Genomic DNA, 17,312 nt, shown 5'->3' on the forward strand with positions numbered 1-17,312 from the left:
CGAAGTTTTTGTTGCGATATGCTTTCCAGCCTTAAGCCCTTTCTAACACTGAGCCTCTTTTCAGAAATGCAGGAAAAGAAATGGGAAGGAATAGGAATTGTCAGTCAGCAGTGTGAGCTGTAAGGTTTTGTCTGCAGCCTGTGCATTCCCTGTTCTTTTTCGTCGTGTTTTCCTCACTCAGATTCAGTCCTTCCTTTGAAAAACCAACTCTCTGTTTCATGCTGGGTTGTGTGAAAAGTAGTGCGCTAGGATGTTTCACCTGAGAGTGCCAGGGATGGGCAGGCAGCCAATGGCTGTGCTAAAAAAGAGGAACAACTTTAAATTAAGGAAGGAGAAGTTTTTGTTCTGCGTGCGACAAGAACGTGTTTTTAAAGGCGAGACTGGTGACTGAAAGCACGGAGATATGCACAGGCTTTGAACACTTAATTTTTCCTGTGAAAACATTTTTTCCCCTTAAAAGGAAGATGTAGGTCCTGCCACTGGGAGTGACTGTTTGGAAAGTCAGTCGGGAGGAATGCACATCAGCTGAACTAAGTCAGGCTGTTTGTATTACCAGCTCCCTATGTTTTTAAAGGCGAGACTGGTGACTGAAAGCATGGAGATATGCACAGGCTTTGAACACTTAATTTTTCCTGTGAAAACATTTTTTCCCCTTAAAAGGAAGATGTAGGTCCTGCCACTGGGAGTGACTGTTTGGAAAGTCAGTCGGGAGGAATGCACATCAGCTGAACTAAGTCAGGCTGTTTGTATTACCAGCTCCCTCCAAACCCTGTCTCTGCCACAGGGAGCTTCTTAAAATGATTGTGTCAGAGCAGGGCCAGAGCAATCACAGGGAATTTAACTGTTGGGTTTAAACTTTGTTGTTGGAGTCAGTGCAACAATTGCTGTTGGGATCAGAGTGTGTTTGTAAAATCAGGGAAACCCTGACAGGGCCGCAGCGCCCGTGAGCGGGAGCAGCCACGGGGATGAGACAAACTGGCATCACATTAAGGGCATCTGGTAATTATAAAGTGGGACTTTGTTCTGATGGCCACTGTCAAAGCCAGCCAGCCATTTCTGTTTCACTGGCTCAGCAGAAAGCAACAACAAGGAAAATTTATCGTAATTTGTTAGATTAACCCAGTTTCTGTTTTCGCTCACGTCACAGACCCAGAATTATTGTGTGTGTGCGGGAGCCATAACTAAATACAAGCCCGTCATATGTGCTTTTTAATCCATCACCAGGGGCATCAAAACAGGGAACAGCACTGGCAGAGAAAGTGTAGGAATCTGAGGAGACGTGTGCATCTCCATTTTTTGTAATATTCCTTTTTTTTCCCTATTTATTTGTGAAAGAGTGAGCTTGGGAAGAGAAGAAGTTCGGTGTTCTCACTGACGAAGCTTTCTTGGAACAGACAAAACCAGTATTGACAGTTTTAGGAATTACAAAGCATAAATTAGAATCCAAAATAATAATCTAAATATTCTTTGTCTTCTGGTTTTTGAACCCTTTTGGCCACACCTCACTATTTTTACGGTTTTGTCTGTAACCGTGCAAACACCTTCACACAGAATCGAGGAATTCAGTCAACTTGTGATGTCATGAAGTTTGCAGTAAAATGAAGGAACTTTCATCATCTTGAGGCACCTTTTGAGTGAGTATAATGAGCTTTTGGTTTAATCTTTCTAGGTGTGAAGTTTCATGACTGTGCAGGAATGTTGTGTCTCCAGGGGCCGATATCCTGTGTTCAAACCTCTGTTCCTGACTACTTGTTTGGAGCACTCTTGCAAGGGGAAGAGGAGATGAATTAATCCAAAAACTCGGTAGAAAAGAGAATTCTTAGCAGAACGAATGATGAAGGGAGGAGGTTCTGCCTTGTTATCAAACCTGTTACAATATTTAGCTTTGGCTCTTTGGCAGAGTGTTGATTTATTGTTACCCTGCAGTTGAATGTTCATCCTCTTCTGGACACAGGGTGTTTTTCCTAAGCAGTGGGACAAATGTCCCTCAGAATCCTCAGCTTCTGCTATAGGGTGTTTTAGGAATGTGAGGCATTTTAATCAGTTTCAGATCAGGATAATCTGTACAGCAGGACACGTGACAGGTTAAAGACATTTCTATTTTTTGATTAAGATGTTCCTCTGACCTGCAAGAGGAAGGGCTCTCAAATTCCTGGCCTGTTTAGGGTGGTTTCTTTCCCATGGTATTTTTGCCAAGTGCTTTCTAATTATGGAATGTGTCTTATTCTGTAGTTCTTTTGCAAGGCAGAAATAAGGAATATTATAAAAATCCAGAAGGAAGACACGCACTGATAGATGTACTTGACACCTTTTGGAATAACACAGATGTGACCCACGTTGATTTTTGAATAGCATGAACCCAAGGCAGCATCTTGTACCTCCAGATTTATATTTTGCAGTAGAACCTGCACAGCAGAGGGGAGCACTGATGGTGTTTTCATGGGGCCAAACTCTTTATTTTTTCAGCAGAGCCACTGCTTGCGGGTGTAGCTTAGCAAGTCACGCTCAGCTCTGCGAGCCTGTCGGAGCAGGGCTGACAGGAAAGGTTTCCAGTCCCCTTGCTTTGAATGTGAAATTTTATGCAGGGAATCAGCTGCTTATCTGCAACGAGCAGAGCAATCCCAGTGCTCTAATCCAGGGTTTATATGAGTCACTTCTAACTGGTGAGGCCTGGAAAACTTGATTCATCCCTCGGCCTGTAGTTGCCTGTTGTAGTGAGCCAGACCTTGCCAGCCATCCTCAGCAGAAATCACAGACAAGGGCTGGGCTCTGCTGCTGGAAAGGAAGAGTCTGGTTTTATCACCTTAATAATCCAGGATCAAGATCTTACAAAGTAAAATTATCTCTGCTTTCCAACTTTTTTTTTTTCCCCCTCCTAATTTAGGCTAACCCACATGTAGGAGTGTTTTCCTTGCCAGCAAAAGCTGGGCAGTAGTTTGGCTGCAGAAAAAAAGCAGTTTGAGTAAAGGTCTTTCCAGTGAATAAATAAATAAAAGGGTTCTCCTGCATGGAAAAAAACCCAAGGGAAATGTGTAAAAAATGTACTTCTAAGTGTTGGGCTGTTGTATACTCTTTTCTTATGTGGCATTTTCAGTGATGAGATGTGATCTGAGAAGTGTTAGGAGGTGTAAACTAGGGGAAAGGTAAGATTGCTTATGTGAAGATAACTCTGCTAATACTTAAAATTGTCACAGGAGTTTTACTGAATCTGTTTGGTTACAATTAGACTGATTTGAGGAGTGCTGGTGGAGCACTGACATTCTCCTCCTGAAGAATTAGAGCTGCCAGGCCACAGCTTTAATTATGCTTGGAAAACTGGCTCAGGGCTCACTGTTGTGTTTCAGTAATGGCTAATGTGGCTCAGTTTGGGAAATGGAGTTTATATTACCTTTGATCTTACCTGTGCACAGGAGAGGGGCTTGGAGTAGTGTCCATTTCCTTCAGTGCCAGCCCAAAGCTAAACCCTCCTTTGAGCCACATCCTAAAGCCGCTGCCGTTAAAAATTCACCCAACTGAGATAAGAAATGAATGAAAGTCCTGCCAAGCAGAGTTGTGCAAGAACCACAAATAATGTTCAAAATGGAGGCTGAGAGGGCAGAGGAGCTGTGGCACTGCAGTGCTCTCAGCAGTCAAGCTCCATCCCAAATGCTTGGCACATTCTGCCCGTGCCGAGTGACATCCAGCGCGGCCGGGATCTCTGGGATCGCTGCCTTGGGCCAGAGCTAATTAGAGGGGAGTGCTGCACCCAACCACTGACAACATCTGCTACGTGTGTTTGCTTTTAAATAGCCTCCTCTGTGAGTAGGTTGAAGCTTTTTAGCTTTTTGCTCTAAATCTTTCTGCTTCAGAGCTTGACTTTACCCTTCCTGTAACAGAATTTGTGGTGGATGCGTTTTGATAAGGAGGAAAAAAACAAAACAAAAAACCCTTTAAGCAGAGCTGAGTGCAGAAGGTGCCAGTCATGAAACATCAGCAGCTGAGCTTGGGAATCATTCCATGGCTCTGCATGTTCAATGGTTACAGAACCTTCCTGACAGCCCATACTGGGAATTATCTGAGATACCTGAGGGATAGCATCCTCTGTAACAGATTTATATCTTTATTTGCACTCCTTTGAGGATGGATGCACAGCTTAGTCCATTGAGGAACAAAATAATTAATAAAATCATAGAATAATTTTAGATTGGAAAGTACTTGTGGAGATCTCTGGTCCAACCTCACTTCCAGGCAGGACCAATTAAGATCAGGTCGCTCAGGAACTGTCTGGTTGAGTTTTAAATATCTCCAAGGATGGAGTTTCACAATTTCTTGGGCCCTCTGTTCCAGTATTTGACAGCACTCACTGGGAAAAAAATTTCCCAATAACCCACTGGAATTTCCCTTCTTCCAGCTTGTGTCCATTGTCTCTTGTTCTTTCACTTCCCCCCTAATGCTAGTGAAGGCTGTACAGTATTTTTGTCAGAATGCTCTTATCTCGGGGAGGTGGGTGGGAAATGAGGGGAGGTTTTCACACTCTTGGTCATAAATAATTTTATGTGAACGGAAATAATTTTACCAGAACACTGATGAGCTCAGAGACAGCAAAGTGTGCAACTTCTGTTTGCGAGGGCTGGGGACTGAGGGCAGCAGTGCCTTCACTGTGTCCTGTAGAAGGCTCTTACTTGGTAGTGCAGGTGATTTTGTAATGAGGACCTCAGAACTTCCAGGTGTTTTGGTGCTGGATGTCTCCAAAGGAATCTGGAATAAAATACTGCTGAGCCAGGTTGGACAGGGCAGCCTGGTCTGATGGAATGGGAAATAGGTGAACTTTAAGGTCCCTTCTAATCCAGACCATTCTGTGATTCTAAATCCTGGTGAAAGCAAACTGCATCCAACCCTGGACTCTTTGTGGCCCTTTGATTTTCTGAGGAGGTGATTCCAAGTGTAATGTCAGTCCCAGGACTGGGGCTGTGTGTTTGCTGTGTTTGGGGTGAGCTGGGAGAGGCTTTGGGGAGCCCTGTCCATGTTGCTGCTCCAGGACAATAACTTGCTGTTCCAAAGCTCATCTCTTCCTGTCTGCTGGCTGTGGTTTGTGTGCTGGGCTCGGCCCCAGGTTTTCCAGCGCCTGGGATTACTTTTCTTTCCGTTTTTCCCTGTCATTGGGCAGCGGGAACTCCGCAGGCAGCGCAGCTGACTTCCCCGGGACTGCCTCTCCTGGGCTGCGCACGGCGGACTCTCCTCGCTGGGAGGGGAGTTCTCCTTCTCCTTGGAAAACGCCCTCTCCAGATGCTCCAGTAGGAGCTGGTGGGAGGGAGGGAGTTCTGACTGCGCTGAAAATGCCATGAAAAAAAAATAAAAAAATAAGGCAACTGACAGAAGAGAGAACTTGCCCTCAGATTGCCACTTTTTGCAGCGGCGTAAACGAAGGCTCTGCAAGGGCTGCAGGAGCTGGCGGGAGGCAGAGATGAAGTTCAGAGGCGGGGTAAGGTTTATTGAACTCCTTTGGTGGCTTTGCAGCTTTCAGATGTGTGTCTGGTCTCAGAGAAATGCTTTGAGAAAGATCCCTTCGTTGGGAAGTTATGTGAAAGGGGGTGAAATTGGATAAAAAGCCAGGGAATACCTGTTTGGAGGAGGAAGCCAAGGTGGGAGTTGAGAAAGTGGGAAGAGAGGGGGGAAAGTTGTGCACTGCTTTAGGAGGGAAGAAAGGGTGGAGCTTTCACTTGGGCACAAGGATGTGGAGGGACCCTCCTGGAGCTAGGCTTTGCTGCTGTCCTTCCCAGGGCTTGTGTCTCCATTCCTGCCTGCCTAGGGAATGGCAGGAAGTACCCTCTTAGGGATTCATTGCCACTCCGTTCCTCCAGGCTCTATTTTAGTGTAGGAAAACGTTGTCCATGTTTTAGCAGCAGCCAGAACGCCTGGCCCTGTGTCCTGCATGGCAGGACAACCCCGAAACTTGGGAGAAGGAGTTTGTGGCAAAAGATTGAGAGGAGTGGGATTGTTACCTGGAAAAACAGATGAGTAGGCGAGGAAGATAAAAAAAACTAACAACAGAGAACACAGAGCTCCTTCTTCTGTGTTGTAGCACAGGAGCAGGGACACTGAGTTAAGCTAAAAGTTGCCAAAGAGATGCAAAGATTATTTTCATACAATGAATAATTGGGCCATGGAATTCACTGACTCTGGAAGATGCTGAGATCAAGAATGAGGGAGTGTTATAAAAAAGTGTGTGGGCTTTTGACTGGATAAGAATGCTCAAGGCTTTAATTGGTAAAGTGACCAAATTTAGGAAGAGAAGGACTGAAAACGTCACGTCTGTAGATTTGAGCAATTCTCTGTGGAAGAAGAGTTAGCATGGGGCTGTGTGTCCCATACCTGCTCAGTCCAGACATCCTTGCATATTTTCACAAATATTCTGGTGTTGACCACTGAGAGAGTGATGAAGGGAAGGGCAGAGCCTTTGGATGACCTCCTGAGTCTGTGGAAGTGGAGGTGACAGGGTTAGAGAGGGTGTTTCTGCTGGCATGTGGGGTGCTGGGGCCAGCACCTTTGCACAGCTGTGGGCCTGGAGAAAGGTTGTCAGAGGTGGTAATGAGAGTGTGACAGGCAGAGGTGGTGTCTGGGGTGGTGTTCTCCGAGGGAACTGTGGGTGTGGAAGTGCCCTTCACATGCCCCGGGAATGCTCTGGAGTTCTGTTTGGAAAGTTTGACTCTCAGAGAGACATCGTGGCCTGAGAGGGTTGTGTGGGGGGTGTGGAATGCAGTGGGGAAGGGCTGGGAGTGGGGTTGGCAGTGGGACACCAGCAGGGCTGGGCTTTCCCAGGGCAGTGCAGCAGGGAATGGGGCATAGGGGGCACATGCAGGCCCTGGCTCTTAATGTTTGAGTTTCTGCCACCCTTCACCTGCGCAGTCTGATCTGGAAATCAGCATCAAAACTCACTTGAAGGGGCAGCAAGCTGAGGTTTTGCCTTTTTTTAATGCCTTTTTCCAATCTGTTTGTCCTCTGAAGCTGCTGTGGGAGGCCCAGGCCTGTGGGCACAGGTCTCCTGAGCAAACTGCCACCAGCAACATCTTTTAACCAGCAGCAGCTTGTGCCATCTGTTCAGGAGCAAAAATGTCAGCTCCCTAAATATAGAAATTCTGTGTATTTACTTTTCCAGCCCTGGTGATCTTTCTGGTTTGCCTAGTTCATTTTTCTTACTGCCCTTTTATATTTAGCCTGGTGATTGAAATATCATTAGCCCTCTTAAGGGTAAACATTTTTCCTGTCCTTCAAATCAGTGCTAATTGCTTATTTCCTTACTCATCCCCCCCCAAAGTAAAATCTAGAAGGTATAATTATATTATAAACATTGAACAAATAATATTATCTGCTTATTACCTGTATTTCAATTTGTCCCTACTCAAAGTATGGAAAACCTCAAAAGAAATTACTTTACAAGAATTAGGCAAGGATGTAGCATTTCTATCTCTTTAATAGGATTTTTTTTGAATAGTGTATTCTGGAGTCCCATCCTTCCATATGGTTTAGGATGGGAAGTATCAGAGGGAGAACCAAGGTCTGAGTTCCCTGACTCCAGACATTCCATTGTTGGTGATGTATTGGTCTAAAAGAAGCAAGAATAAAAAGTAATTCTAAGAAATGGTCCTTGAGAGGCAGCTGCAAGTTCAAGTTTTTCCCTCCAACTCTGCTGGTCTGGGTCACCAGAGTTGTTACCTGGTTTTGATCCCCATCCACCTGACAGCTCTGATTTTCCCAAGTTGTCTTTTGGGAAATCACTTCATTGGCCTTACATAATTCAAAGCAAAAGAAAACATTTCCTTTTGTTATTTATTTTTTTTAACTAAACAAGCCAAATATGTGTATTATCAATTATTAGCTCAGGTGGCTTCAGACAAATCCACATGGTTGGATGCAGGGGATTTTTATGGAAAACACGGAGCTGCCTCTCGGGGAACCTTCTTTCCAACCCAGCTGTTGACTAACAGAGTTGTGTCCAAAATGTGCAGCTGATTTTCAGTGTGGCAGGAGGGAGGAGGATCCTGAGTGGCTGCACTTCAGTCTGTCAGGGATTTGCTGGCAGAATCCCTGATTCTGGTCCACCTCTGTCATCATTATTTTTTTCTCCATGTAAAAGGCAAGAGAAGCTTTCCCATTCTGCACCTTGGGAATTGAGGCTCTGGATACAACAGCTGATTTTTGTCTGCTCTGCTGTCTAGCCCACGTTGTGTCCAAGCCCTTTCCCAGGCTGTAGAGTGGACTAGAAATCAAAGGAATTTTTTCTCCTTCCTGCAGCTTTGGCATGACAGTGAAGAATGTCCACGAGACAAATGTTTTTTAGCTGCCACCTCCCCACGAGAAGTTCCTTCTTGGTTCAGGCTTGCATTGTCTTCCAGAATCTAATCTGAATTTCCCTTCCCACTCACATTTGGTTCTGGCCTGTTCTTCCGTTCCCGGCTTTGTAACTATTCCTGGAGCCTGCAGATCAATCACCTTACACTTGATACCAAGATAAAGGTGCCTGCCTCTTCCCAGATGGAACCACTTCCTGGGGTTGTTCTAGTGAGAGTCTCCTGAGTGGATACGACCCAATCTGTAAAAATACATTGCCAGGAGAAAATATTGAAATACACGTTTTTTAGATGGTGAAGCAGAAATTCTGTTTATGTTGTGACTTTCTAAATCAGTTCTGGATTTTCCCTGCTCCATGCAAGACCATTCACTTTGAGAACTCCAGGTGTTTTCTCATGGATGCTCCAGGAAGGAGTGGGAGTTGCTGGTGCTGCCTGTTCCCTCAGTGTGTCTGGATTTGCTGTGCTGGCACCGACCATTCCAGTACCCACCTGGGAATGAGTCCTTGCTCCATGTTGGGTATTCCATGGCCATGGAGCAGCTGGTGGACAAAGCCAGGGGGAGTTTCTTGCTCTGCTTACATCAGCCCCAAAGCCCTGTGCTCATGGCAGACTTGCCCTCCCATCTTCCAGCACAAACTCCCCCAATGTGTTCAGCCTGGCTGACTGAAATCCAAAGGATTTCGCCGCACAGAGCAAAAGGTCCTGTTTTTCATTTCTGAGGTGGATTATTTCTCCGTGTCCTAAGCAGAGGAAAAACTTTATCATGCTTTGGCATTAAGCAGAGTTTAAAGGAAAAATATGTGTTTACACCTTCACAATACCATGTCAGCGATTTCCCACTTCAGTTTAGGAAACTCCATGGTGCAGTCTTGAGTGGTTTTGTACTCCCAGGAGCTTGGAGGTATTTTCTGGTCTTGTTGACTCTTGTATGAACACAAAGAAAAGCTGGAACCCCAGCCAATGTAAACCTGGCTCTACAGGCTGCATTCAGCAACCAATTTACACCAGTGGAGTCTTTCCCAAAATTTAATCCCAGGGAAGAAAAAGCCATGTGAAAGCAGTGCTGCGGTGGTGATTGCACTGGTCCCCACCATTCCGGAGTGCCTTTTCCCTTCCTGGCCTTGAGCCACTGTTGTGCTCACGGCTCTGGAGAAGACATTAAAAGCAAAGAGTGAGTTAAACAGTGTGGGAATGAGTCCCTGGAAACTGTGCCGTGGGGTGGCTTTGGGAAACGTGGTGGCAGAAGTCAGTTTGTGCACTCTGGAGTGGGAGTGACCCTCAGAACAGTGAGCTCAGCACGGGATGAAAGGGGAGATTGAGAGGAGGCACAGGCACTCCTGAGCCCACAGGCACAGAGATCACATGGAGATTGCTCAGATTTTTGCAATTCCCTGTTTGCAGGCTGTGCTGGGTGTGGCATTAGGTGTCTCCATCCTACAGAGGTCAGGGTCTTCAGCTGGGTCCTCCTTTTGGTCCCTATAGGGGACCTATAAGGTGGACATGGTGCAGCTGACCCAAATAATGCATTATCAGTGGGCACCTGTGTTCCCTTTCCTCCTTTCCTGGGCCTGACACTCTCCCAATCCCACAGGGAGGGGATTTTGCTCAAAACCTGCAGAGAAAACCACCAGATTCTTTTTTCCTGGTCTTTGTTTTGCTGATTGAGTTGCACTGCTTTGGTTTAGAGGTGTTACCCAGTGTCAGGGAGGCAGCAAAGCCTGGAGGAGGGATTTGGTGCTGAGCTTTAGGCTAAACCTGACCTGCCTCTCAGGTGGTGGTTTCCCAAGCACTTAAAGGCAGGAGGAGCTGGCCCTGCTGCTGAATCCTTGCTCCTCCCTGAGCCTGCTGTGGTTCCCCATCACTGAAGCCTTGGCCCTCGTCATTACATGTGGGGGGACCAGTGTGGGGAAAACAACCTGGATTAAAACAATGAAAGAATCTGAGTTCATTTTAATCCCTGTCAGAGTTCCAGTCTGGTTTATTGCACAGGTCCTGGGCCATAGGCAAACTGCTTTAATGGTTAATTAGCACCACTATACCACATTTAACTCCCCCCCCTCCCCCCCACCCCGACTGGGTTTTTTAGCATTAATTTACAGCCACCAGATCTGGTGTCTGCCTGCTAACAGAAAATCACCAACATTTTCGTTACTTTCATTTATTCAGTGCCTTACTGCCACACTCATCATTCAGTAGGAACATATGGTCATCACTATGATTATTTTTTCTTAAGTAGTGTCTTCCCTCCCCACTTCCTTCCTTCTGCATGACTCTTCTGTTTCCATTTTGCAAAAAGGGCTTATTTTCACCTCCTTTTATGGTCCATCTGTTGATGTCAGTGGCAGTGAAACAGTTAACGCTGACATTTGAGGCTGGTGGTAGACTTGGCAATGTGCAATAAAGCAAATGAGCAAATGCTGGCATGGAGAAGTGCCTATTGCTCAGCTCTGGCTTATATTTGCACTGAACTTGGGCTTGGGAGGGTGCAAGACTGAGTAAAGTTTATATTCTGGAGGCTCTGACTGCGTCACATCCCCCGGTCACATTTAATTATCGCCAAAAAGCTGCTTTCAGTGCGTTGGTTTGGCTTTTGTTTTGTTTCAAGCTGACTGCAAATTTGAGGTCGTTATTTTGTTCTCACGGTGAGAGGTTGGAGTTGAATGAGGAGACAAAAACTGGAGGAGACCAAAAGTTCTTGGCCTTAAATGCCTGTCCCAGAGGAGGCGGTTGAGTGCAATTTTCTCTGTTGTAAGGGGGATGGATTGGCTCTTCCCTCTCCTGGATGTGCACAGCTGGGATCACTTTGTCCTGGCCTGCAGGGAGGGGCTGATGAAAGAGCTGCTGAAGCTGCTAAGTGACGTTTTCTGTGAAAGTCTTCAGGATTATATAAACTTGGATTAACTGTTCGAGGCTGGAAGTTTCTCCTCAGTCATTGTTGAGGCAGCTGTGTTTTAGGACTGTAGCTGTAAACTTACCCACTTGAAAAGTAGTTCTTTTCTTTTGGTTTTACCTTAGTTCTCATCACCTTGTCCAAAACCTGCTCCAGGACTGCACTGCTCTGATAGAAGGATTCCAAGTTCTAGGCAGAGTTTGTTTGCATGTGATTTATCTCTATTTTCCTTTCCTTATCTCACCACCTTCCTTCTCCAAGGGTTATCCCTTTTCTCCTCACCTTGGCAAAGAGGGTGGAAGACAACAGAGCATTTTGCTGAAGCTGTGAAGGACTTGGCTTGGAAAATTTGGGCCATTTTATAATGACAGTGTCTGCAAAGTTCCTCCCAGACTGGGTCTTTCCAAGCTTAGAACTCAGGCCTTCCAGACCATGAGACTAATTGGAAAAAATAAAACAGGAAATCAAATGATGTTTCTTTGTGGTGTTTGAGCCATTAGAGTGGGTCTGGAGTTGAGATTTCCAGAAGGAACTGATTTTCCTATCTGAAAACTGCAGATTTCAGGCAGTCACTTCTGTCCAGGCTTACAGGGAGGATGCCAATTAGAACTTGCAGAAATAGGCAAAACTGCATTTACTAATCATTTACCAAATCAAAAAAGCATTTACCAAGAAATTGGTGAGTCAAAATAACTGCAGACTGAGGGGATTTGCATCTGTTTGGACCCAAACTGATACTTCAGTGAGTCTTGCCCTTATTACTGTTTAACAAAACTAAAGGTAAATTTTCTTCCTGACCAAAGCAGGGTTTATTTTTTTTCCCTGCACACCATCAGTCCCTGTGCTCTGACCACTTTTGTGTCTTGGGAAGGAGCAGGAAGGAACTCTGTGAGTCAGTAAAAATCATTTACATCATTGTGCAGGGTTTTGGGGCTGGATGCAGGGTTTCCAGCACATTCCCAGTTTGTGATGCGTGTCTGGGATTGCTCTTAGTGCATGAGCCTGCTTAGAACAGACACCTCTGGTGTTTGTGCAACGTCCCAAAATATCACTTAGTGCTTTAGGGAAATGATTTAGGAGAAGGGTGCTTGCTGTGAGCAGTTTGCAAAGTAAGGAGGGTTCAAGAAGATAAGGAAATGCAGGCAGGTGTGAGGCAGATGGCTTCACACGTTGTATCTCCTGTCTGGTTTCTGTGGTGCCTCTCATCTTCTCCATCTCTGTCCCTTGAGTAGAGATTTCCCCAGCAAGCAGCAACTGAGTCACCCCTGGGTGCTCATTTCCCCTCCCTGCTTTATAGTGAAGTCAGGAGTCAGCAGATGAGTGCTTTCAACAAATGGTTGTGTCTCAGCTGCACCACGTTGAAAATGTAACCTTTAAAAGAGGGTCAGGAGTAGGAGTTTCTTGATCCACATCGGTGTCACAGTCTAAATTCAGTGGCGTGGGATGCAGAAATGCCCATTTCTCATTTCTTCTCAATTTTCTCAGAACTTTCCCATTGGGTGCCTTGCTAAAGCTTTTGAATTGGTCAGCAATGTGAAGCTGTTTGCTTCTGAGATGAATCATTATTAGTCATAAAAGATTCCTTACCTCGAAACAGCTTCCCGTTGTGAAATCAGAGAGAGAACACATTTCAGTCTCCCTCCTGCTAAAGGATGCCTGGGAAAGGAAATCCAAGTTTTATTCTCTTTCTCAAAGATTTGTTTGATTGATTGATTTGAAGTTTTTGGAAATTTAGCAGTAATGTTTCCCTAATGCTGACTTGTCTTCCCTCAAAGCAATTAGAGCAGCCAGCTGATGAAGTGTTGGTAATCACTGTTTTCAGCAGCAGCAGTGGGATTATTTTAATATCCATGGTTATCCATGGGTAACTGTGGTTCTTGTGGACTCGGGGAACTGCCTGCAAAGCCTCAGCTCTCCCAACTTCCCTGTGCTTTTGGCTGCAGGGATTGGGAGCCAACGGCATCCGGCTGACCATGGAGAGCGCTCTGACGGCCCGGGACCGGGTCGGGGTGCAGGACTTTGTCCTGCTGGAAAACTTCACCAGCGAAGCTGCATTCATTGAGAACCTGAGGAAACGCTTCAAGGAGAACCTGATCTATGTGAGTAGCACAGGGACAGTCACCAGGGTGCCCGTCAGTGACCCGGACAGTGTTTGCTGCACGGGACAAAGCCAGCTTTGCTCTGCAGTGGAGTTTGGAGATGGTGGTGTCAGATTCCACAGGCCATGGGTGCTTGTGCCTGGACTAGTCTGGGATGCTGTCATTTGATGGGTGTAGGGACTCACTGCAGTGCTCCCGTTGAGATCTGGTGGCATTTACAGCACTGAAAATCCAACTCTCACCACATTCTTCCCTCTCCTGAATTCACTCACTTCCACCAACCCCAGACCTGAACTCAATCCTAAATGTGTACCAGAAATAACCCAGTGTTGTGGCTTGTTAGAAGCCCTAAAACCATTTGCAGGTGCTGTTTACCCAGCAAGGGTAACATGGCTGGCACAACTCCAGCAGTGTCTCTCTCCCAGAGCTAAGAGGTCTCTTCCTCACACCCTTGGCCTGTTTGGGAGCCCTCAGCAGCATCCCCAGTACACCAGAACGGGTGTCCAGCCTCCAGAGATGCCTGAGCTCTGCCTCCAGACCCCCTGTAACCTCCCTGCTTTTTGTTCTCTTTTTCAGACCTACATTGGCTCTGTGCTGGTGTCTGTGAACCCCTACAAGGAACTGGAAATCTACACCAAACAGAACATGGAGCGCTACCGCGGCGTCAGCTTCTATGAAGTTTCTCCTCACCTGTGAGTGGGTGCCAGTGCAAGGTTGTGTCATCCCCACACAGCTGGGACATGTGAAAACAGGCAAACAGGACTTTTCCCTGTCCCAGCTGCAGCCCTGAAAATCCTAGGGATAGAAAGGGATAGAGAGGATCCTCCGGAGGGTGTGGTGTAGGGCTCTTTCTATTCCTGTTCCTCTCTCCAAAGAGGATGAGTTGCCTTTGCAAGAGCAGTATTTGGAAAGGGAGTTGGTTCCTTCCTGGCTGCAGGAACAGAGTTGCTTACCCAGCCCTGGCAGGACAGGAGTTCATTGTTCCAGGGTTATTTGGGGTCTCTGTGTCCGGGCTCTGAGTTTCCCCAGCACGGGGCTAAGTAGGGAAAAGAGTTTCTGGTGTGTGGGGGTTTCTTTCCTACCTCTGCTGTTACTGCCTGACCAATATTTATCTGGTATTTCCCTTGTTGCTAAGATACCCTCAGCCTGCTGGAACAAGGAATGTATTTATTTACATGGTCTGGCCTGGTGAGCATTCCCAATTTCCCATTTAAAAAAAAAAAAAAAAAGTTTGAGGTTTAAAGTTATTTTTGAAAGCATTTGAATTTTTCTGTCAGACTGAAAGAAAAAAAATGACTGAGAGCTGAGGCCACGTGGCTTCAAAATGGGTTTTTTTCAGGACTAAGGGCCAAATTCTGAGCACCTCTTGGAGGGTTTTTTATGTTGTGTTGTGTTTTGCTGGGTTTTTTTAAAGACATCTTGGAAGAGTAAATGATATCATTTTTGAGCAAACTATTTGGGTTGTTTCTTATTGCTGGCACATAGCCCAGGAGAGTAAACAAACCAGAATGTGCTGCAAGCACAGAGAGGGGGAGAAACACCATTACTTGGGAAAGTCTCAGCCTTGAAGTTGGATTTGTTAGGACAAAAATGTGATTTTTACTGTTGATCCCATATGGGGGAGAATTAAACCTGAAGAACCCTGCATTCAAACCTGCTCAGTTCTACATGAGCCACTTTGCCTGTGGTCAGGGAAGGGCTTCTGTGCCCTTGGATGTGAATTTTGGGACTCTCTGGAAAATCCTTGGGATTGTGGCTCTGTTTTTAAGTGTGCAGTAGGTACAGGATGATGACAATGCTCATGGATAGCAAAAGCACTGAGCAGATGTGCTTTAATTCCACTTAAATCACAGTGTAGCTGATTGTTTCTTGGGCTTTCTTTCTCCTTTTAACAAGTCCCTTCAGAAGCTGTAAAATGTGCAGCTCATAAGTGAACCCTGGAGAACTGTGATCTTGGATTCTGCTGCTCTCACTGGGAAAACAGAGTTTTTTGTTAACTGTTTTTGCTGTTCCATTCCATTATTTGATTATTTTATTGCATTATTTGATTATATATGCATTGAAAAATCCTCTGAGGAGCATCAAAATGCTCCATCTGCAGTGTAGTACTCAGGGCTTCTCCTTTTCCAGTAACTCAGGTGTCTTTTTTGCTCTTTTTCCTCTTCTAAACTGATTCTAGAAAGCCCAAACACTTCAAGATTCCAGTGTCAGATAGTTCAAGTCTAGGCCTGAACGCTGAGTTTTCTGGGAAGTGCATCCCATTCAGAAGAGGAAAGTTATCCCTATGGGCTTGGAACACAGCATATTCCCAGAGATCTGTCACATCCTGTCCTGGTTATGGCCTGCAAGTGGGACCACAAACATCTTTCCTTGAGGTGATTCTGTCTGTGCCATGCGTGACTGGAGCTCCTGGGGCTCCAGTAAACAGCCCAATAAAGGCACAGGGGCCAGAGGCACTGCTTCAAATCTGAATTAAATTTGCATTTATTCAGCTGTTTCCAAAATACTCCAGAGGCAGAATCTGGATGGGAAGAGAGGGGCACGATGTGTTTTGTGGGGTGAGTGTGGAGTTGTGTTGCCAAGGGAGCTCATTGGTGTTGCCTTAGCACCAAGTATTAATAGACTTGAGAAGGCCACAGCTGTTATTTTGGTGTGATTATTTCTAATTAATAGCACAGCAGGAGAGTTAAAAAAAAAAGGAAAATGAAAATTAAAAAAAGCCAAGCTACTGAAAGGTTGTAAGGTGTATGAAGACAGGATATCTGCTTGATCGCCACGTGTCAGAGCTGAAAATGTTGTCTGATGTGAGTGTGCTGTCCTTTTCCTCTCCCTCTGAGCAGTTGTCACCATTGTCACTCATCCCCTGCTGCTCTCTGGTGTTGTAGGAGTGTGTGAGACTCTGGGTGTGAGATCCTGTCTGCTCTGTCATGGGCAGCAATACAGAAACGGAAGAAAAAGCAGCGAAGGAGGAAGCAGAGGGGCAGGGCCAGGCTCTGTGCGCAGGCAGGGGGAGCTGAACTGGTGTTTGGGGCAGTGGAGGGTGGCAGAGGGAGCCTGCAGGATGCTCCTTGGTCTGTGGGGGCTTATCCAGCTCTTCCCACCATCCAAGAGAAGCTCTGGAGCCACCCAGATAGCAAAATGCAGTTGTGACCTTCTGAGTGTGTCATCACTTAGAAGATAAGCAAGAAAAAAATACCAGTGGAGAAAAAGGTGTTTCCTGAATGTAAAAAACTTCTGTCCCATGGGACCAGTGTTGAGAGATCATTTATATTTAGCAAAGGCAGTTGATCTGCACGGTTTAGTCAACTTCTACCTTTTCTTGTCAGAAAAAAAAAATCAAAAGAACAGTTTAAAAGAACTTGACAATTTGTGTCAGCACCCTGCAGAGCCTTGGCTCTATGGCTGAGGTGTCAGTGCTGTCCTGTGTTGGCACCAGCGTGCGGAGCCGTGTGATCTCACCCAGCCTATGGCCTGGGGCTCTTTTGGGGGATGTGTCAGCCGGGATTTCACAGGCAACCCCCTTAATTCCGGCTGTCCCCTCCCGGCTGTCCCCTCCCAGCTACGCCATCGCAGACAATTCCTACCGCTCACTGCGCACCGAGAGGAAGGATCAGTGCATCCTCATCTCCGGCGAGAGCGGCGCCGGCAAAACCGAGGCCACCAAGAAGATCCTGCAGTACTACGCTGTCACCTGCCCCGCCAGCCAGCAGGTTGAGACCGTCAAGGACCGGCTGCTGCAGTCCAACCCCGTGCTGGAGGTACCTCCCGTGCAGTCCTGGCCCTGAGTCACCAGGAATGATCCCGTTTCCTGACAGCGGGGCCCCACGGGGCGGTGACAGCGTGTCCAGGGAATGCTGTGTGGGCACAGCACTGGGGAATCCCGCTCTGATTCCCAGCCAAAGCGATCCTGCCCAGCTCGCTTGGCCCTTTCCAGTCCACCAGCAGCAGTTGTGGCATGGATGGGGAGCAGGGAGGGGGGGGAGTTGGCGGTGG

General features: G+C 46.4%; 1 protein-coding gene across 4 annotated transcripts in view; it reads left to right on the forward strand.

Moving 5' to 3' along the window:
* Window positions 1-17,312, forward strand: part of MYO1C (myosin IC) — a 48,513-nt gene that overhangs the window by 18,094 nt on the left and 13,107 nt on the right. For 2 of the 4 annotated variants that reach the window (XM_017742975.1, XM_008640335.2), the window contains exons 2-4: window positions 13,164-13,319; window positions 13,896-14,011; window positions 16,879-17,077. In XM_017742975.1, the coding sequence (XP_017598464.1) occupies window positions 13,194-13,319; window positions 13,896-14,011; window positions 16,879-17,077 (441 nt within the window). In that variant the 5' untranslated portion in view covers window positions 13,164-13,193. Of the gene's footprint in view, window positions 1-1,610; window positions 1,635-5,275; window positions 5,462-13,163; window positions 13,320-13,895; window positions 14,012-16,878; window positions 17,078-17,312 lie in introns of those variants that run through there. The other 2 variants (XM_017742974.1, XM_017742973.1) reach the window with 2 other exon arrangements.

The sequence above is a fragment of the Corvus brachyrhynchos genome, unplaced genomic scaffold, assembly GCF_000691975.1.
Source record: "Corvus brachyrhynchos isolate BGI_N302 unplaced genomic scaffold, ASM69197v1 scaffold99, whole genome shotgun sequence".
Taxonomy (NCBI): Eukaryota; Metazoa; Chordata; class Aves; order Passeriformes; family Corvidae; genus Corvus; species Corvus brachyrhynchos.